Below are 21,586 nucleotides of genomic sequence, written 5' to 3'. Positions count from 1 at the left end.
CAAAAATCAAAGGGCCACGGGGGAAAAGAGTTAATTGCTAATGGGGGATTCTGTATTTATCATTAATTCCGCAAACGTGAACAAGCAAGCATATAAAAGAACAAAGAAATACAATGTCTGCCTCTCTTATTCTGGTAAAGCAAAAAACAGGCCCAACCCGATGACACTTACAATTTGTAGTTGTTCCTTTTAGTTTCATTCATTTCAGTTTTACACTTAGTTTTCAGATTTTGTTTGTGTATATATAAACAGGTTCCCAAAGTGTTACTCAATTCACAAATAAATTGACCAACAAAAAGAATTTGAAGTATTCCATACCACACAACATACTCAGGCTAAATGATCAGCTATCTACATAAGCAAACACATAGAATAATTAAATGCAATTTATGAATGAGAACAAAATACTAACATCAAACATATAGATCTTACAGTTACATTGATGCACGTATTCCTCGTTGGAACATGGGGTGAAGTATATTAACTGAGTTGTAATGTTTTACTGCCATCTGCTGACATTTCGGTAAAGGGGTTTAATCTATTTGGGAGCGCTTGATTCGCTACAGCGGTAAAAAAAAACAACTGAAAACTGTGGCTCCCCTCGCGTAATGTTTAGAACTCCTCTACGAATAATGTAACCGGATATATTTCACAACGGCGGCTTTATGGGATGCGGAAGGTCCCGTGCGGTAACTATGCCAACAATTTGCCCCGTCGGGGGAGGTCGCCGACTCCTCGGGGTGCTGTTGTCAAAACCCAGACAGCTGGGAGTCACGTGACGTGACGTGTCACCAGCATGGCGGCGCTGAGTTGAGGTAGCGACTCGACTGACACCGCTAGTGTGGCTCTCGTTAGCTTTCCCTCGTCACCTGCTTGCTCGCCGGGGCCAGGCCGAGGATGACGGCCTGAGAGAGGAGCGGTAACGACACCGAGAGATGCAGCAGCGACCACAGCAGCGGCCACCACAGCAGCACTCCAAGGCTGAGAGCAGTAAAACCAAGAGCATGTTTCTGTCCAGGGCGCTGGAGAAAATCCTCTCGGACAAGGAGGTGAAGAGGAGCCAGAACAGCCAGCTGCGAAAAGCCTGTCAGGTGGCGCTGGGTGAGTGCTGTTTCTCCAGCGAGCCCCGCGTTGAGAGTCTGGCTTCACTGAAACGTCTCCTCAGTTTGAGAGGCGAGCGAGAGCTAACGTCTTGTTTTAGCTAGCGCTAGCGTTAGCATGTGAACGGCCGTCGTCTCCGTGGCTGCCCGCTGCCGCTTTCAATGCAGCGTTATGTGTGCGGGCCGTCGCTCCCGCATTGTGTTGCTAATTCTACGGTGCTTGCGTCATGCCCCCACGCCACCGCTGCCAACGTCGGCAGGCAAACGCGCTAAGAGATGGGGCACTTTAGCTTGTTAGCGGCTAGGCTAGCTTAGCCCAACAGACCAATCCCCGTGTTGTACGTAGCCCTGTCAGCTAGCCGGACAGCCCGGTGCTGCACACACACACACACACACACACACACACAGGATGCTACCCAACTCCAGGATACTGTGACGCCCGTGCTTTTTCCATCTAACACAACCGCGGATACTGTTACACACACACACACAACCATCACGCTCCGTCACCTGTCATGTTTTGCGACAATTGAACAATATGTAGAGGGGTTATAAGCGAGTGACACTCAGTACATAATCAAGTACTACTGACACTGTTCCATCGGTGAAACGGGAAGTAGTGCTTCGTTACGAAGCTGTAGTTTAGTGCAAGGCCACATGAGAGGTGGGCTAACAGGTGTGTTAGAGCTTCTTTGTGACTCTCTTATTATTCATGACGCCAGGAGAACACAACACTCACACTGGCTGTCAGCTGATTTGTGTGTGTGTGTGTGTCAAATGGTCACACACATGAAGCTCCCATCCCCACCCAAAGCTCTTCTGTTAAGTTAAAAGTTTTCCCGCTGCAGATTGCAGACGTTTGCATCCGTTTCCCACTTGATTACAAAAATGAATCACTGTGTGAAGAGAGATCATTTCTTAAAGTTTAAGTGAAGCACTAGAGCTTAGCCAGGAGAACTAATGTAAAAAGAGCTTAGGCATTTTCAACGCCTTCCTTCATTTAGGTCAAGCATTAAGTCACTGAGAGGGGAACTGAGCGGACACATTTTTATGACTAGTCATACATTCACCACTATAACTGACGCGGGGTCGGTATTGCCCAAGCTAATTTCCGCTCGAGATCACAAGCGTCCGCCACAGCGTGGTTGGTGAGGCAAAGAAAAGGATTTGGTTGGTCACAATCTGGCTGGACGCGCAACGTTGCCTGCTGTTTGAGTACCTGAGCAGTGCGTGTACAGCTATGGGCGGATCAATGCAATGGATTTTTTTAAAAAGCACGACGAAATGTAGATTGATTTGGTGAGGAAAGGCAGAGCAGATTAAAGCGGCGATGCAGAAAATAAGTGCAAGAAGACAGTTGAACCAAATGCGATTTATAAATTAAACATGGAGGCCATATCAGATAAACCCGTGCTCAATAAACAAACATGTACTTCTCCAGTCCGATAAATGGCCCAGAACCCACAGATCCACGGTCAAATGATGTCACACCAATGTCCACTGAAAGGGTCAACGTTCAGACTCCAGTAACATTTAATCTCCTGTGTCTCCCCCCGTAGATGAAATCAAGGCAGAGCTCGAAAAACAAAAGTAAGTATTATTAAGCACCCACAGTTTTCAATGAGTGAATGAAGGCACGGCTGTTTTTTTTCCTTCTTCTTGTGACGCAAGAAGAGAAAGGTAAGGTTTGCCCGAGGCCGTAGACTCCAGCTGCTCACTGAGGTACAACTACGGTGATTGGCTGCTTTTGTAACTGCTACTTTGTAGCAGATCAAACAGCCTTCAGGTGATATGTATGTATGGTTGCTATTGGAAAAGGGTCTTCAATGTTGGGCTCTTCTAAGGTGTGAAGCTCTGTAAAATGCTACTACTGGAGTTGCCATTTGGAATCTCGAAGTGGCCGTGTGCGTTTAGTTGACGAGTGTGTTTGCTCCCCTCGTTCCCTGCAGGGATGGCACGGTGGTCCCCCCGAGAGCCAACTACATTGAGGCGGACAAATATGTGCTGCCCTTTGAGTTGGCCTGTCAGTCAAAGTCCCCCCGGATAGTTAGCACGTCTTTGGACTGTCTGCAGGTTAGCACACGCACACGCACGCACACACACACACACACACACACACACACAGACTTGTGCACAGGAGTACTTTACGTGTTCGTGGGGTGGGGATCTTGTTTCACCTGTTTGACACTCCTGATGTTCACCTGGAACAATGGGTTAGCATTCCACACACACAAACCTGCACACAAGCCATCTTCTAATCTCATCTCAGCCTTTCGTAGTAGCACTTGTGGGGTTGCATTGGTTATAATCCACTTAGTAGTCTACATTCAGTGTGCTACTGTTCAAATTAAAATTCATTCTTAAAGGAACACACACACGCACACGTTTATATTACATGTACATACCTGCTTTTTGTTAAATTTTTGCAGTTGTAATTACTAAAATGATTTATAACAATAGTTAATATGTTAATAATGTTTTAATCTAGAATAGAAAGATGCTTTTAAAGTATTTCTCATTATTCATGTTAATATACCATTAGCTACATTATGGGAAATGCAGGATCCAAAATGTTGTCACATACTCATGTTTAAGCAGCACAAGCTCTGAAGTAAATCCTAAACTCACTCACTGCTTGAATGCTACAAGACCCAAATGTACCCTGAGCGTTCCTCACTCACCCTGCTGCTCTGCCCCGGTAGAAGCTGATCGCGTACGGCCACATCACAGGCAATGCCCCGGACAGCAGAACACCGGGCAAGAGGCTGATCGACCGGCTGATGGAGACCGTCTGTAACTGCTTCCAGGGCCCGCAGACCGACGAGGGAGTGCAGCTGCAGATCATCAAGGTATGTCGAGCGCCTCTCCGAACATCTGGCTGCATGAAGATCCTCCAGCTGTCAAGGTTGTTGTCACACAGCTGGGGGGAGCGAGACTCTTAGGTCCTCCATGAATAAGTTGGTCCTGTCATGCTTCACAGTAGTCGAGAAAATTGATTCTGCGCTACATTTTTTTTATTAATGCTTTTTGGGGAAATTATACTAAAATAGTACTGGATATTTAAATCTAAAGAATATGTGCATGCAATGCCTATCTGTGTCACGTTTTGCTTAATCTCAACGTGTAATACTTTAATCCTATTAGAACACTGAAATGTTACCAAATAATTTGTTATTGGAGCCTTGACAATGTAATATGTTAATCACATTTATTCACATTTCTGGGCTCCACAACCTGCTCTGTGTTGACGCGTTAGGTACGATTCTTAGCTGCTGCCTGTTGAAGTTTCCTCTTTCTAAATGAAATGCACATTCTGGCTGTTTGGAAAGGGCAAGGTCTCGCCTGCTGCGAGACGCAATAACGCTGTTATCACTGTTGACAAAAGATTTATAGCAGATAATCCCCATGTTTGTCCTCCAGTGACCACTGAATGAGATCTCAATGTCATTGCTGTGTTTGGACCAACTAATGCAAACTCCACACACATCATCCTTTGTGCAACATCAAAATGAAAAGTTGAGCTCTGCACCAGACATGCAGTAGCCCAGTTCCGCGTGCTACATAGGGAAGTCAAGTGGTGACTCGGCAGTTACGGCGGCGGCATCTTTGAAACGAGACATCCTGCCCTGACGTCCTTCTCTCTCTCTCAGGCCCTGCTGACGGCGGTGACCTCCCCCCACATAGAGATTCACGAGGGCACGGTGCTCCTCACCGTCAGGACCTGCTACAACATCTACCTGGCCAGCCGTAACCTTATCAACCAGACCACGGCCAAGGCCACTCTCACACAGATGCTCAACGTGATCTTCACCCGCATGGAGAACCAGGCCGTCAGTGCATCTCATGCGAACGCTCCGTGTCCACCCAACCAATTGTAGAGATTGTCATTTTAAGTCATTTTAAATAATGTGGAATCACAAGCTGATTTAAATACAGCGGTTGGACCTTGAGAATAATATGTGTGATTCAAATTTAATTTGCATCAAACTTTTCCAAATGTCCACAAACCTTTTTCTTTTATGAAACAACTTGTCGACATGGCTCCTCTTCTCCTTGCGCCGCCCTCCCACAGGCTCTGGAGGCTCAGGAGCTGGAGAAGGACCGGCTGCGTCTGCCCCAGCAGAACCCGTCCCCGGTGCCCGGTAATCCGAGGTCTGGCTCCCCCCGGTCTGACCGGACGCCGACCCCGGAGCCCCAGGGCTCGCCTTCCCCGGCAGCCAGTTCTCAGGACCTCGCTGCCACCAGTCCCACGCCTCCAGGCCCTGACCTGGAGCAGGACCCGGCGCCAGACACGCCATCAACCAATGGAGAACCTGAGGGCGGCAACGCTCCATTGAATGGAGGAGCGGAACAGATCACGCCATCGACGGGTACGTGTCAACTTTCAGTCTGGGGTTCAGTTCCGTAGTCTTGTTTTTTACCTCCAAACCTGAAGATACATCTGCCGATTGTGAAGCTTTGACATAACGGCGTCTGTTAATTAATGACATTAGATTCCGTTTTTGAAGAGGAAGGTGTGGAGACATCTCCTACAGGAGCTGAGCCAGGTGAGGAGGGGGACAAATCAGAGAGCAGCCCCAATCCACCAGAGTCAGCGACGTCCGACGAGGTGGAGGAGAAGCAACCGCCGACAGAGACCAACAGTGTGACAGGTCCGAGCTCCCCGTCTACGCTTTTATCTATTAGCTAGTCGCTCGTTTGTCTTCGCTCTCTTTTGGTTCTGGTAAATACATACCGGCGAATGTTTTTCTTTCATGGTCAGGACCGTAAAATTAAAAATCAGTTGTTGGTTCTCCTCGTAGGAGGTGAGCACCCACCCCCCCCTCTCGAGAAGACAGAAGCGACTCCCTCCACAGTCGGAACGGAGGGTCAGCAGATGAACGGCATCCTTGAGGACCGCTCTTCTGTTTCCTCCACGGATTTGATGGTGAGCAATGTTAACAACTAGAAGTCCTGTAGCATACAAAGGAGCACAAAAGATATTAGGCCGATGCTCCAGCAGTACGTGCATATACAAGTGAACGCATCGGCTGAAGAGCATTTTGACTGGCAATTGGTCATGCCAGAAAGAAAGAAATTCGTATTAAAGTGCTGGTGGCAGCATTATTGTTGTGGTTTAAGCATAAAATGAAGCTTAGTGTTTCATCCAGACACTCTTCACAATGTAGGAGAGCACACTGCCACATTAGCTCACTTTCTAGCATTGAAGCATGGTGGAACTCTATAGTTTACTAACTAGCAGACAGCCAGCCAGCTTGGCAAACGGACACGGCAGCACAGGGTCTAACAGTCACTGTCTCACTCCGCCAATCAAACTAGCCAGCCACTGTGACACCATAACACCCAACAAGAAAAGTTATTTTGTACCAATCCAATGAACGAGGAAAATAGTTAAATCCGTGCTACTATTGGGCAGACAAATTCAAGCGCTTATTTCATGTTGTTTGTATAACAAGAAAGCAAAGACTGTCTCCCTCCGTCTCAGGATGCCGAGGCCCTGCAGGGACCCCACGGTGCCGCCCGATTCTCCCACATCCTGCAGAAAGATGCCTTCCTGGTGTTCCGCTCTCTGTGCAAACTTTCCATGAAGCCTTTGGCCGAAGGACCTCCGGACCCAAAGTGAGTGCCTCGTTTTAATGCAAACTAGCGGTGTCAAACTGTCTGAATTACTTACGGCAAAAATTTCAGCAAATTTCTTTTTTCATGGATACACATTTTTCAAAGTTTCTCATAACATCCTGATGTGGACTATTGTCACTTGTTAGTGGGAACATGCATATTAATCACAATGCCTGTACTCGGAACACCTTTGGTCTTTTTATACGCCGACAGTTTTGCAAAAACCGATAAATGCCTCCGGCTTGTGCACAGGGCTTCATCTCTGCCTCGACAGGTTAACTTGCCCTTTTCCATCCAGTCGTCTCTACTTACTGTAACTTTATCCCGTCAGTGTTATTAGGCCAGAGTAAGCTGAGCCCAGAAGACACAGGCTGACAAAGAAGTCAGTTGACTTACATTAAGTAAATATCACGATGGACCACCGTTATACCTGATTATCTTGTGTTTCCCTTGATGCTAAATAAACTGAGCATGTTGCTATATACATGGCTGTGCCTTTCTCAGTGTCTTTGTTTATTTCCTTCATATCTACAGTTCAACAATCCCTCTCCTCTGCAGGTCCCACGAGCTGCGCTCCAAGATTGTCTCCCTGCAGCTGCTGCTCTCCGTGTTGCAAGGCGCCGGCCCAGTGTTTCGCACTCACGAGATGTTTGTCAACGCCATCAAACAGTATCTGTGTGTGGCGCTGTCCAAAAATGGCGTCTCTTCTGTGCCTGAGGTCTTTGAGCTTTCGCTGGCTATCTTCCTCACATTGCTCTCCCACTTCAAGGTCCACTTGAAGATGCAGATTGAGGTACGGATGCAGAGTAACAGTGACAGAGTTTGTTTGTCCGACACACCGGAGGCCGCGGAGAGAAATGTACCCGCTGCGGCTCGTCACACTGACACTTGATCTCTCCTGTCCACCTGGCCTCAGGTCTTTTTCCGGGAGATTTTTCTGACCATCCTGGAGACTTCGACCAGCTCCTTTGAGCACAAGTGGATGGTTATCCAGACACTGACACGCATCTGTGCAGGTAGAAATTCACTGACGCATGACTGAGAAACTAGACGAGCAGGGCTGAACTTAGGCCCTGTCAGACCTGAAATACATCAGGATGTTAAAGTGCTGGCATATTGTCCTTCAGACACTGGGGACATCTAGGTCATTGGTATTCGTGGCTTTATTTAGACATGACCAAGCATTTTGGGGAAATGTATGTGACAGAAAATGGTTAAACTGCTTTGAAACACTGGGACTGTCACAGAAGACCAGTGTGTGCATTACTGATGGAGAATGTATTTGATCACCATTGCATCCATCCATTTGCACGGATAATTGACAGTGTTTGCTGCTTTATGGACCTCACACTTATGTAAGAATTTAATCCCACTGATCTAGATCATGCGGAACAACATGAGCGTTTGCTCTCTATAAATGTGTGCTGCTTCAGCTTTTATCTTAACCCGACAGCATCTAAACTGGAGCAGTTTCAGAGATCATCGTGTCATTTTGCCGTCACATTTATCAAACAAGGTGCATGAATGTAATGGGTTTAACTCTCCCAGTTCAAGCTGCTTCTCATTTTTTCCCAGGATTACTTTCAGGACTACGTGCTCACATGCACACCCGCCACAGCGCTGCTACTGCGCTTCACAGTATTTACTGATCATGTTAGCCAACGGTACATTAACACTCTGCTGTATTTTGAGAAATGTACTCTTTCCCCCTCCTCAGATGCCCAGTGCGTGGTTGACATCTACGTGAACTACGACTGTGACTTGACGGCAGCAAACATCTTTGAGCGGCTTGTCAGCGACCTGTCAAAGATCGCTCAGGGCAGGAGCGGCCAGGAGCTCGGGATGACTTCCCTGCAGGTACACATTGGGCTCATTGTCCCTTTTGTTGCGTATTCTAACAACTCATTTTTTATATTACGATTCATTTGAATGTGTAAAGGTAATATATAAACATTCTTTAATATCCACAGGAGCTGAGTCTACGTAAAAAGGGTTTGGAGTGTCTGGTGTCCATCCTCAAATGTATGGTGGAGTGGAGCAAAGACATGTATGTCAATCCAAACCTCCAAGCCAACCTCGGTAAGTGCGTGGTGCACAGTGAGAGCAAGGCACATGAGGGGAGGAAGGAGTGTAAACGTACTTGTGTTGCATGTGTCTTTTGCAGGCCAGGAGCATCCGTCCGATAGTGACGGAGCAGAGCTGAAACTCTCAGAGCTGCTGGCGGGACGCCGGGACAGCATTAGTTCTCTGGACTCCACCGTCTCCTCCAGCATGGCGCTGTCCCAGGCGGACCATCCCGAGCAGTACGAGGTTATCAAACAGCAGAAGGATATCATCGAGCACGGCATCGAACTGTGAGCATTGGTTATCAATGGAGCAGGGTGGAATACTTTCACCTGCGGTACTTAATACTTTTTGGTCCTGTTCTGAGAAGATGTTTGATTGTTTTGCTCTGCTCCCTCTCCCCAGTTTCAACAAGAAGCCAAAGCGAGGCATCCAGTACCTGCAGGACCAGGGCATGCTGGGTTCTGCAGCCGAGGACATCGCCCAGTTCTTACACCAGGAGGAACGTCTGGACACTGTAAGGGCTTTGAAATTATACTACACTGTGATCGCAGGCAACAAAGCATCCCCCCCCAACCTCTTTCCCTCGGCCTCCACAGACCCAGGTGGGAGAGTTCCTGGGCGAGAACATCAAGTTCAACATAGAATCGATGTACTGCTACGTGGACCAGTTGGACTTTTGCGGCCGTGACTTTGTCTCAGCTCTCAGAGCGTTCCTGCAGGGCTTCAGGCTCCCTGGGGAGGCCCAGAAGATTGACAGGCTGATGGAGAAGTTTGCTGCTCGATACTTGGAGTGCAACCAGGGGTAAGTTCTTTTGGGTCTTTTGTTCCTCCTCGTGAAGGTATGCGTTTGATGGAACAGCAAACAAACTACTCACTGTTTCACTGATGTGTCCCCTTCTGTAGACAGACCCTGTTTGCCAGTGCGGACACTGCCTACGTGCTGGCGTACTCCATCATTATGCTCACCACGGACCTGCACAGTCCTCAGGTGAGAACGCTGGATGGTCCCTTGTCATCCCCATATGTGGCCCAGTGTATCATCCAGTATGCAACCGTGTCTTGTCTCTCTGTGGAACCAACACACAATCAGAGACCAACACACTGTAAAGCAACACTCTTAAAGCAAAATTTTACAGCTCATGAAAGTTTATTTTATGAAACTCCAACCGCCAGGTAGAACGCATTAGTCGAGCAGGGCGTGCTTGTTGGTTGGGCTCATTGGCGCGTCTCATGGCTCAACATTTCTTCTGTGCAAGTCCTGTGTGTGGACAGCAGGCCCTCATCCGTCTCTACAAATAGCTGATTTATCGCTGCTGACAGGAAGCTGCGCCAGAGGAAATTGCATCTGAAGTTTAAGGTCTAGGAAAAGGTGTGAAATATGCCGCGGGATACAGAGTTTAGCCAGCGGGGAAAGTGGGGGAGAGACCTTAGCAGACAGGGACATAACCTGACTTACAGCTGTACCAATAAATTAAAAGATGAATTCTACTTCATACGCACACAAAGCGAGACTAAAGAGGAGCAGTAACAGTCTGTTGGTTTCTCTCCTCACAATTTCATTTTCCTGTTTCCCAACTTTCTGCTAGTTAGGAATTGGTCCAGTCCATGGTGATATGACATTATGTAATAGTTATCACCTTCATCTGTCATATATTTGATCATCTGATCTAGTCTTAAGAAGTAAAAAAAACTTAAAATCCCCCCACATCACTTCATCACTCATTTGTGCAGCACGGAGCAAATCGGTTGAACTGAGCTCCAACCTCCTCTCTCTCTGTACTCCATTCGTGTAGGTAAAGAACAAGATGACTAAAGAGCAGTACATCAAGATGAATCGCGGAATCAACGACAGCAAGGACCTCCCCGAGGAGTATCTGTCTTCCATCTACGATGAGATCGCAGGCAAGAAGATTGCCATGAAAGAGAGCAAAGAGTTCTCCATCACCCCAAAGTCCAGCAAGCAGAGTGAGTACTTGTCTCCCTTCTGTCCGGCGGGATTACTCGCTGAAACGACAACGCTTCCTCTGGTGCGGGCTTTTTTTGACTCACTCGTGTCCTCCTCTCCTCCAGGTGTAGCCAGCGAGAAGCAGCGGCGGCTGCTGTACAACGTGGAGATGGAGCAAATGGCCAAGACCGCTAAAGCTCTGATGGAGGCCGTCAGCCACGCCCAGGCCCCCTTCTTCAGCGCGACACACCTGCAGCACGTCCGACCCATGTTCAAGGTACTACGGATTGGACTGAAGCAGTTGTTTGTGCTGTAGCATGCCAATTACATCCAGAGAGACAACGTATCAATCTGTGAAGGTGAATATACATATATATGTGTGTGTGTATAAAACGCTGCTATGCCGATCCTTTCTGTGTGACGTAGCTGGCGTGGACCCCCTTGCTGGCAGCGTTCAGCGTGGGACTGCAGGACTGTGACGACCCCGAGGTGGCCTCACTGTGTCTGGAGGGCATTCGATGTGCCATCAGAATCGCCAGCATCTTCAACATGCAGGTCTGGTTGGTCTTTCAGTGATGGGTTTCATTCTTTCATCCGATCAGCGCTCTGGGTTTTGAAAACCGCGGGAAAGTACGGCCGTGTATTAAGTGGCGTTGCTGTCTGTAGTTGGAGCGAGACGCCTATGTCCAAGCCCTGGCCAGATTCACCCTACTGACGGCCAGTTCCAGCATCACGGAGATGAAACAGAAGAACATCGACACCATCAAGACCTTGATCACTGTGGCCCACACCGACGGGAACTACCTGGGCAACTCCTGGCATGAGGTGAGTCGCACCAACAGGACTTAAAACAGAGGAGTCTTATGTCAAAATGACAAACTCCATATGTATATACATGTCTGTATATGTATATTGTTGCTTGCCAGTGTTTTGAGTATGACATTTTATGAGATTATATACTTTTGTGTCTTTTTTTTTTTCAAATGTACTTGCTCCCAAAATAATAGATAATGACAAACTCATTTGATATGAAATACTAACTCATTCTTTTGAGATCCCGAGTCTCTATTTCCAGATTTAATTAAAATAAATTAATTAATACAATTACTTTCAAGATCAAAGCTTTTTAAAATAAATAAAACGTACAACCCACTAAAAGTCATTGGTGTCTTTGTGTTGTAGATCTTGAGGTGCATCAGTCAGCTGGAGCTCGCCCAGTTGATTGGCACGGGGGTAAAGACGCGCTACATCTCTGGCGTGGTCCGGGAAAAGGAGGCCGGCATCAGAGGCTTACCCACCGGCACAGAGGAGTTCATGCCCCTGGGCCTCGGTGAGAGACGCAGATTTAACTGATGCCACCTTCCAAGATTCACTCCAAAGCAGCCATTGTTTGGTGATGAAACAAGGACGTTCTTAAGGAAATTAACAGCAATCTTTCTCAGTGTGCTTTTGAAAGTCCCAGACATTTGTTGTGTGTGTGTGTGTGATGCAACGTGTGACTGTACACATTAGCTTGTTTTCAATATGTTTGATGTTGCAGGTAACCTGGTGGGCAGTCAGGACAAGAGACAGATGGCTCACATCCAGGAGTCTGTAGGAGAGACCAGCTCTCAGAGTGTGGTGGTAGCTGTGGATAGGTAAAAAAACATATCAACAACCCAAAAAATTGATTTATATGCGGCCGTTTGTGGTGAATGAAGGTCTGTTTTCCTACAATTGCTAATGCTGCTTTATATTTGCAGGATATTCACTGGTTCGACCAGACTAGATGGAAATGCTATCGGTGAGTGTTGCGTCCAACGTCTCTGTGTAGGTCACAAAGAGAGAGATGTTTCTTGGTGTTGATGCTGTTTAATGGTTTCCAGTGGACTTTGTGCGGTGGCTGTGCGCCGTGTCCATGGATGAGCTGGCCTCGGTACACCAGGCGAGAATGTTCAGCTTGCAAAAGATCGTGGAAATCTCCTACTACAACATGAACCGCATCAGGCTGCAATGGTCTCGAATTTGGCAGGTCATAGGAGACCACTTCAACAAGGTCAGTGGATCAAGGATCTGCGGAGTTTGAGTGAAGCTGATGCTGCGATCTCAGCAAAATAATTCCTATTGTGTAGAAGTCTGAGGAAATGTCTCTACTCCTCGAGTATTATTCAGTATATGGTCTCAATCACTTGTTTCAGCTATCACTTGTTTCAACTAATGGTTTAGGGCGGGAGTGTTTTTGTCTGATAACTTGGACCCCTCCACAATGCGGTGTGTGTGTATACAGGGAAACTCCTCGTGATCGGCTGAGATAAAAACCCCGCTCATGTTGTGTCCTCCACTAGGTGGGCTGTAACCCCAATGAGGACGTAGCCATCTTTGCCGTGGACTCACTGAGGCAGCTCTCCATGAAGTTCTTGGAGAAAGGCGAGCTGGCCAACTTCCGCTTCCAGAAGGACTTCCTCAGGCCTTTTGAGCACATCATGAAGAAGAATAGGTGATATATTAAATAATATGGCCAGATCAGAGACTGGTAGTACCACCAAAGTCTTTGTATATCGACTGTAACAAGCTACATAAGAGTGGAAATGATTCAGTACAGTGGGGGAAAATGGTTTGTATACAATAGATAACACCAACGCCCTCCTCTCAGGTCCCCCACTATCAGAGACATGGTGATCAGGTGCGTGGCTCAGATGGTCAACTCCCAGGCGGCCAACATCCGTTCAGGTTGGAAGAACATCTTCTCAGTGTTTCACCAGGCAGCCTCCGACCACGATGAGACCATCGTGGAGCTGGCCTTCCAGACCACCGGCCACATTGTCAGTGAGTATGACTGCACCGCGCTCCACATGGCGGCCTTCTGGGCTCAGGCGATAGAGGGGAAGAAACTGACAGTGGTTGTGCTGTTTCAAACTGCTCAGCTGACCGTGAGACTGATCCATTGTCCTACTTAAACCGTTGTAAGAATGTGAGCATCAATGACAAGATGGAAGTGTCAGAAAATCCTTATTACCACACAGGAGGCCGTTAATGTGCGCTGCAGTTAGCGTCTTGTAGTTCATGGCACTAGGTACCAAATGTTTATTGGCTAACATTACGTCCAGTACCTGCCAAATTTTGGACTGGTACTGCACATAACATTTGATTTGCCCTTTACATTTATTTTGGTCCGCAGGGATTTATAGGCGGTCGATGAAATCAGAGACTTGTCTCGTTACAATCCATTGAGGCAATGGAAATGAATGATTTACTATAAGTACCTTTTTTTTTAATATCTCGTGAACCAATCGCATGAGTCTTTTGTTCATATCTTTGTTCCCTCTGCTCATAACTCTTCCCTCAGTGAACACCTTCCGGGAGCACTTTGCAGCTGCTATCGATTCGTTCCAAGATGCAGTGAAGTGCCTGTCAGAGTTCGTCTGCAACGCAGCTTTTCCTGACACCAGCATGGAGGCCATCAGACTCATCCGACACTGTGCTAAATACGTCTCCGAGAGGCCACAGGTGGGAACGGCGAGTTGTGTCTCCACTGATGAAATAATGTGACATGATGACGGCATTGTATCATTTGTAATTTCCAGTGTGTGTGATTTCTTTTAGCTTATTATGTAACATTACACTCCATGTATCCCTGTTCAGGCCCTGAGGGAATACACCAGCGATGACATGAATGTTGCCCCTGGTGATCGGGTTTGGGTTCGTGGCTGGTTTCCCATTCTGTTTGAGCTGTCTTGTATCATCAACCGCTGCAAGCTGGATGTCCGGACAAGGTAATTAAGTCATGTTACTGTGGTGACTAGTTTGGATTTGAAGCAACTTGGGCAGTAAGGTGCCCTGCAAAACGTTCAACCCCTTGTCGCGTGTACTTTACCTTCCCCCGGTTTCTTCAAGGATCAAAACCTATGAAAAGCAAAGGAAACTAAATAAAATTATTTATTACAAAAAAAGTGTTCAAATTAAAGTACTGAATAATTTATTATTATTATATTATTTATATCATGACAACAACAAAGACCGCTTAGTGCCTTATGCATACAGACTTAAGTGAAAATCAAGGAGCAGATTTATTATTGTTGGTATAATAACCCTATTGGCAATATGTAAACCAGCATGGGGGGGAAATAGAGTAGTAGATGTAGCAAGGTATCAATCGAAGGGCATCCCTGGTAATTTATTCCTTAAACCATATTTTCGCTGTTTTTGTGGTTAATTGCAGCCTCTGAACAGGATGCAATGTTGTCCTTTTTGAGTAATTCCTCAGTTTACTTCCACTAAAGCAGTGGCCCCCAACCACCGGCCCGCGGGCAGTTTGGTACCGGGCCGCACCACAGAAAGCTTATATATATATTTTTTCAGGAAAATGTTTTATTTTGAAAATTGATTGGGTTTTCTCCTAATTATGTGCGCTCGTCCTCTGACATATTCAGAGACATATTTGTGACATGAAAACGCTCCGTAAGGTAAAAAAGGTTGGGGACCACTGCACTAAAGGACCGTGTCTTTTTGCCACTCCCAGGCTCTAAATGTCCATGATGAGCCTTTGATCCTCTATTGGGCATATTGGGTCCTCTTTGGTCCTGTGAAGTGTGAACCGTTTGTCTTTGCCTCCGACAGGGGTCTCACGGTCATGTTCGAGATTATGAAGAGCTACGGCCACACCTTCGAGAAGCATTGGTGGCACGACCTCTTCAGAATCGTCTTCCGCATCTTTGACAACATGAAGCTCCCCGAGCAGCAGACAGAGGTCAGAGGTCACTGGTAGCAGGCCGTCACGGCCCACAGTTGTTCATGTCTCGACAAGCCACTCTTGTGTGATTCGGCGGGGGCAGAACTTTTTTTTTTTTTTATCCCATGTAGAATAAAAACATTTCTTTTTTTTTTAACTGTTGCTTATTTTGTCTCCAGAAAACCGAGTGGATGACAACGACGTGTAACCACGCTCTGTACGCAATCTGTGACGTCTTCACCCAGTTCTATGAGCCTCTCAGTGAAATCCTGCTGGCTGACATTTTCACGCAGCTGCAGTGGTGTGTCAGGCAAGGTGGGTGTTCACCTTCATTCAGACGGACTCCTCGGCACGGAAAAGGCCGAGTGGTAACACACACCATGCTGAGGTCAGATTGGGCGCTCTGCTGGTTTGTAGCTAGTGTAAGGGGCAATACAAAAATAATTATATAATGCTTTTTTCCCTTTAAAAAACGGTTAGTTGCTTCAATTTGTTTCCCAATTAGTCATTTAAGTTTTCTACATTTTTTTTAAATATAGCACTTAAATAGATATTTGATAGATTTCTAAAATACATTCAGCTGATTCCTCCGACCTCCAAACTTGGGGTATGCAATCTGACTACGGATAAGTGTTACAACACAACCTTTAGTAAATCCAAACTTTCCCTATAAGAGGATGCACTCTTATTAACATAGAAGAAATACACAGTTAGAAAATCTGTCCATGACCGTTCATCACAATCATTCAGCCACTGTAGCAGGACTCTGGTGTCCAAACCTCAGAAGTCACTGACATTTCTTTAACAGACAACGAGCAGCTGGCTCGGTCGGGGACCAACTGTCTGGAGAACCTGGTGATCCTGAACGGGGAAAAGTTCAGCCCCGAGGTCTGGAACATCACCTGCTCCTGCATGCTGGAGATCTTCCAAAACACCAGCCCTCACGCGTAAGTCCTCAACCAATCTGCTCCAAAACGTAACGGGTAAAGATTGTGTGACGTGATGTAAGTTGTCACAACAGCTCATGCCTGGTCTGCTATTCTGTTTGCTTTTCAGTTTGTTGACATGGCGACCGTCTGGACAGGAAGACGAAGCTGTAGATGGCAAGCATTTTGTAAGCCAACGAATCAATAGTCCTGTAATTACAGCAGACGCTTCACACTTTGAAACGTGATCTGCTGCCTTCAGCCATCGAGAGGACAGTTATGTTTCCTAGCGACCCTCTCACCGCCTCACAAGGAGGAAACTAACCTGCGCTTGATCACACCATTTTTTTTGCGGTTTGTCTCCAGGATGCAGATGTCGATACCCAGTCCCAGAGCAGCTACGACAGAGCTCTGTCTGAGAGAGGACACAGCCAGATGTCCAGCGACGACACCTGGAAGGGCAAGTCCAATGCTAGTGAGTACGCAGCATGCGCGCACACACACACACACACACATCCACTGTGTCATAACAGACTTCCCTTGCTGCATATTTTACTCTCAGTGTCTGCACCACTTTTCTTTTTTTTCTTCTAAAGGAGTTTCAGATCAGAAGCTGTTTGCAGGACTGCTGATTAAATGCGTCGTACAGCTTGAACTCATCCAGACCATAGACAACATTGTGTTTTACCCAGCAACCAGTAAGAAGGAGGATGCTGAGAACATGGCTGCTGCACAGGTAAGTTACACCAACTAGTGGGACGTATTGTCAAACTGTCCTTTGTGTCAGAGAATGCAAAAGCTCATATTTCTCACACTAATAAAAAAAACGAACGGAGAGACCTGTGTCATCTCAAATGTTGGAATATACATAGTTAAAGTTGTCTGATACTGTCCTCCCATCAGCGGGACACTCTGGAGGAGTCTGAAGCTGGGGGAAGCCAGGCGGGCTCTGAACAAGGCATGTACAAGCACATGACCTCTGCACACCTCTTCAAGCTGCTCGACTGTCTCCTGGAGTCACACACATTCGCCAAGGACTTCAACTCCAACAACGAGCAGAGGACAGCACTCTGGAGGGCCGGTAAATAGCGAGGAAAAGTTCTTTGCATGGGACTTACAGTGGAATGTTTGTGAAGAAAGTTCTTATGAGTAATGTCTATTGTGAGCAAGACATTCTTGCAGGGTCTTCAGCCGAAGCCAGATTATATCATCCAAGCCGTGCAAAGCCCTGTTGTGCATCACTCTCTTTTTGCCTTTAGGCTTTAAGGGGAAATCTAAGCCCAACTTGCTGAAGCAGGAGACCAGTAGTCTCGCCTGCAGCCTGAGGATTTTGTTCAGGATGTACTCAGACATTCAGCTGCAGCATTCGTGGCCGGACATCCAGACACGCCTGCTCCTGTGAGTACAATAGACGCCATCGGTTTGGGTCCTTTGGTGTGACTCCATGCCAAAAAGAAAGATGTACCGCCATGTACATCATTTTTTTTTTTGCCCAATCAAAAGACAGAAAATGCCCTTTAGATAAAGAAGCACTAGCTGTGTCACTTGCAGAAGTGTAGCAATGGCGTTCTGTGTTGGGTTAGCCATTTCGAGGTGCGTGTGGATTTAGTCGATGTTATTGGTATGCCAGAGCGTGGTACATATCCCCTTGTGTTTTCCCCTGAACAGCTGCACCACTGAGTTGACTTGTGTGTTACATCCCAAGTACACATGTGTGTTGTTCACCCTTAAAAAACTGCTTTTGGTGCTTTACCAGACGGGAAGCCTCGGCCTGCTCTTCTATAATAACAGTAATGATAATCATGATTGTACTGTAGTGGCTCTGTTGCAGACCTTGTTTAGTGTGTTTGCTGTAATCCTTTGTGTGGTCTCTCTCAGGGTGTGTAGTGAAGCTCTGGCCTACTTCATCAGTCTGACCTCAGAGAGCCACAGGGAGGCTTGGAACAGCCTGCTGATGCTTCTGCTCACCAGGACGCTACGGCTCCCCGATGAAAAGGCAGGAACACCCCACACACGCCATGTAGACTGTATACATATGAAAGGCCGACACACTGTACTGAAGTGGAGCCACAATATCTTTACGTTTTTTTTTTTTTTTTTTCATTTTGCGTGAGCTGCAGCCGGGCAGGGAGGGCCAATCACGAGCTGAGCACAGCTTGTTAGCCCCTAGCTGCTAAGTTAGCTATGCGAAAAAACTTCCAAATCAATGTAGTAGTTGATCAATGCAGAGCAGAAATGCTTCAGTACTTCATGGAGCTCTGGATCATAGATGCTGTGATAAAATCTTACAAATAAAGCATACTGTGGGGAGTTGATGAATGTCCATTAGTTAACAAGGACAGGGGTCAAAAATGTATTTTACTTTTTAATATTTCCGTATCGATTTGTTGTGTTTTGTGATTCGAAACTCTTGTGAGCTGAGAGTGCATGACTCATGGGCACAGTGTGAGTCACCGATGATTCATAGAAGCCAATGACTCAAGCCCTTCTTACCGGAAAGTAAAACTGAAAGTTTGGAATTAGCATGCAGCCTGAAACCGTAGGAAATGTAAGTCCCATGCAACCAGCTTTGGAAGAAAATACCACATCTACCACTGCGTCAACAGAAAATGAGAACTGTATTGTCTGAAAGTGGACTAGTTGGCACCAGACTCTTGTGCGAGGCCTGCTGTGAATTTTGGGCAAGCTGTTAAAGAAGCTGTTGTTCCTAAAAGCAGCACAAACATGCGTTAGTGAAAGAAAAATGATCCCCGGAACAATACTTCAATGCACGGAACTCGATGGGCTCCCAGCGGGGCCAACACAACCCGGAACGACCCCTCCCTGTACAGTATATCTGACCTACTTCCAATTACCAAAAAGATTATTAAAGGGGAGATATCCTGCTCATTTCATCAGGTTCATACTTCTCTTTGGGCCTTGTAATGGAACATGTTTACATGCTGTAATGTTAGAAAAAAAGACTTTCTCATAATGTTTGTGAATATACCTGTTTTACACATGTGTGTGTGTGTGTGTGTGTGTATATATATATATATATATATATATATATATATATATATATATATATATATATATATATATATATATATATATATATATATATATATATATAATGCATCTCTCTGTAAATTGACTTTTTTTTTCATGGAATGTCCTCCTTCCATGCACATGCTGTATAACCCCTTGGTTGAAATTGCGGCGCTAATTTGTGCCTCCTCTCCAGTTCAAGCCCCATGCTTCCTGCTACTACCCCCACCTGTGTGAAATGATGCAGTTTGACCTGATCCCCGAGCTGCGGGCCGTCCTCAGGCGCTTCTTCCTGCGCATCGGCTCCGTCTTCCGTATCGCCGCTCCCGAGGGGACAGCAGTTCGGCCTCCTTCGTCGTAGAGTGAGCGGGTGGCGGACGACGGGATGGAGCTGCAGGGGGTTGATGGCGGGCCGGCGTAGATACCAGGTGGAGAACTTCCCTCTGGCCTCCTTGGTTTGGACAGTAAGCGATTTAGAGAGGGTGCCGACAGAGTCTGTAGCTCTTGGGCATCAGTTGAGGAGTGTTCAGCCTTTCTGCTGCACTCAGCTTGGCGAGAAGGCGCCGTCCATCCTCCCTTCTTTCTCTCGGGGATGAGCAGCACTGTGACCGGCACGCCGTCGCTCATCCCCCCGACACTCATCCACACTTGTAATGGCAAGAAAGAACTGCAAACAAATAATTTATTGATATTGTATCTTGATTTTGACTTTTCTTTCTTTTCTCCCCCCTGTTTGAAATACTTACAAAAGAAGTACATGCTGAGTGCAAATGAACGATACTGGTGAATTCGAAAGGACTTTACATTTGCGGCGTTGCAAAAAATCTCTCGGCCATCTGTGCCTGTTAGAAAACGACGACACATCAGTGTCCCTTAATGTGACTTTGGTGATCTAATCAAAATATGTGATGATTAATGTATCAAACGTTTGTCACTTTATTGTTTGTGTTCCCTCTTATGTCTGTATTATTCAATTTATTAGGAGACCGAACGGGCTCAACTGGTGGTGAAACAAATCTGCATCTCTTACAACACTATCAAAGATTCTTTGTCCGTCTCTGTGACACAGCCGTCCTGTCAGCTTTAGAATTTGTCAATGAGACTTTACTTATTTATTTTGCTCACTCTATTGACTCACTTGGTTTAATTTGTTTCATGATTTGTTCGGGATCATCTCTGGTTTACAATGAAAGGTTGGTTGAAAGACTGTTTCCCTCTGCCGTGCATTCCTCTTCCATTGACCCGGTGAGCCTCCGAAGGACTCGACTCCTTGCTTCAGATCCACAGCTGGGTCGTAAACTCCTCCCCTTACCTGTCAGTCGGTGACACAGCGGTTGTCTATTTCCCTCGCTCTTATCCACATCTGTTGCTCAACGTTTGCTCATGTATTACCACAACGCAGTGTATCAACTGGCTCCAGATGGTCGGTGTTGTATCGCGTTCAACCACAGAGCGCTTCAGGAGCGAAAACCAAAACTCTCACCTACAGAGATGCAATCTCTGGATCCTTTCTAGTTTATTCCATGCCTTTTTAAAAAAAAAAGGGATCTCATTTTTTTAAAGTGCATTTAAATATTTTTTGAGAAGCATTCCTCCCCTCGCAACTATGGATGTCTACTTTTCTTCCCTAATGATAGGGAAATAATATATATATATACATACAGTTAATGGAAAAGAAGACTGTAAAGTTTTCAATGTAAGATACATAGAAATGATAGCGCTATACGGTTCTATACATACTATTGTGATGTAATCTTCCAAACATTTGGTGATATAATCAATAAACCTGAATTGTGATCCACTCTTGACTATTTTAAATGCCTTTAATTTCTCCCCAGTTCTGTGGGTGCAGTTCTGTGCATACAAGCCGGTATAGCTTGTTCTTGCAATTGCCGTCATCAGATGTAATGTTACACCTGTGCTTATCCAGCTTAATCAAAGGGCACAAACAACCGTTTTAGTTCTGTTTTCAAGGTGTCAGTTTTTACTGACCTTTAGAACCCATTTGGGTGTTTTTCCGTATATTGTATTGCTGTGTAGCCTAGAATTAAAATGAAGTGATTACCTTTCATCTTATGTAATCAATCAACCAAAATTGATCAAATAAACTTATTACATAAAATTAAAAACTGAAAAACTGTTAGCGTGCATATGTATTCTCCGCCTTTTGGTTACGAAGTCTCTAAGATTC

General features: G+C 46.1%; 1 protein-coding gene across 2 annotated transcripts; it reads left to right on the top strand.

Annotated features, from left to right (window-relative positions):
• Nucleotides 1-734: 734 nt before the first annotated feature.
• Nucleotides 735-21,196, top strand: arfgef2 (ADP-ribosylation factor guanine nucleotide-exchange factor 2 (brefeldin A-inhibited)). Of its 2 annotated transcripts, none has more exons than XM_040192184.2 (39): nt 735-1,101; nt 2,660-2,690; nt 3,050-3,173; nt 3,803-3,949; nt 4,751-4,930; nt 5,173-5,470; nt 5,609-5,752; nt 5,903-6,027; nt 6,586-6,719; nt 7,278-7,512; nt 7,636-7,735; nt 8,437-8,576; nt 8,690-8,798; nt 8,884-9,073; nt 9,189-9,300; nt 9,383-9,588; nt 9,690-9,774; nt 10,580-10,751; nt 10,857-11,008; nt 11,158-11,286; nt 11,398-11,556; nt 11,914-12,061; nt 12,272-12,368; nt 12,474-12,514; nt 12,597-12,766; nt 13,056-13,207; nt 13,364-13,536; nt 14,057-14,217; nt 14,353-14,483; nt 15,328-15,457; nt 15,619-15,754; nt 16,248-16,386; nt 16,496-16,553; nt 16,732-16,840; nt 16,962-17,101; nt 17,269-17,446; nt 17,625-17,763; nt 18,244-18,361; nt 19,592-21,196. In XM_040192184.2, the coding sequence occupies exons 1-39, from the start codon at nt 936-938 to the stop codon at nt 19,754-19,756; spliced, it is 5,523 nt and encodes a 1,840-aa protein (XP_040048118.2). In that variant the 5' UTR covers nt 735-935; the 3' UTR covers nt 19,757-21,196. The 2 variants fall into 2 exon arrangements, with proteins under 2 accessions (XP_040048118.2, XP_040048117.2); XM_040192183.2 differs by having other exon boundaries at nt 738-1,101; nt 5,594-5,752.
• Nucleotides 21,197-21,586: the final 390 nt, after the last annotated feature.

Source organism: Gasterosteus aculeatus, chromosome 2 (assembly GCF_964276395.1).
Source record: "Gasterosteus aculeatus chromosome 2, fGasAcu3.hap1.1, whole genome shotgun sequence".
Taxonomy (NCBI): Eukaryota; Metazoa; Chordata; class Actinopteri; order Perciformes; family Gasterosteidae; genus Gasterosteus; species Gasterosteus aculeatus.
Note: the sequence above shows the minus strand (reverse complement) of the source record. Positions and strands in the feature narration are given on the sequence as shown.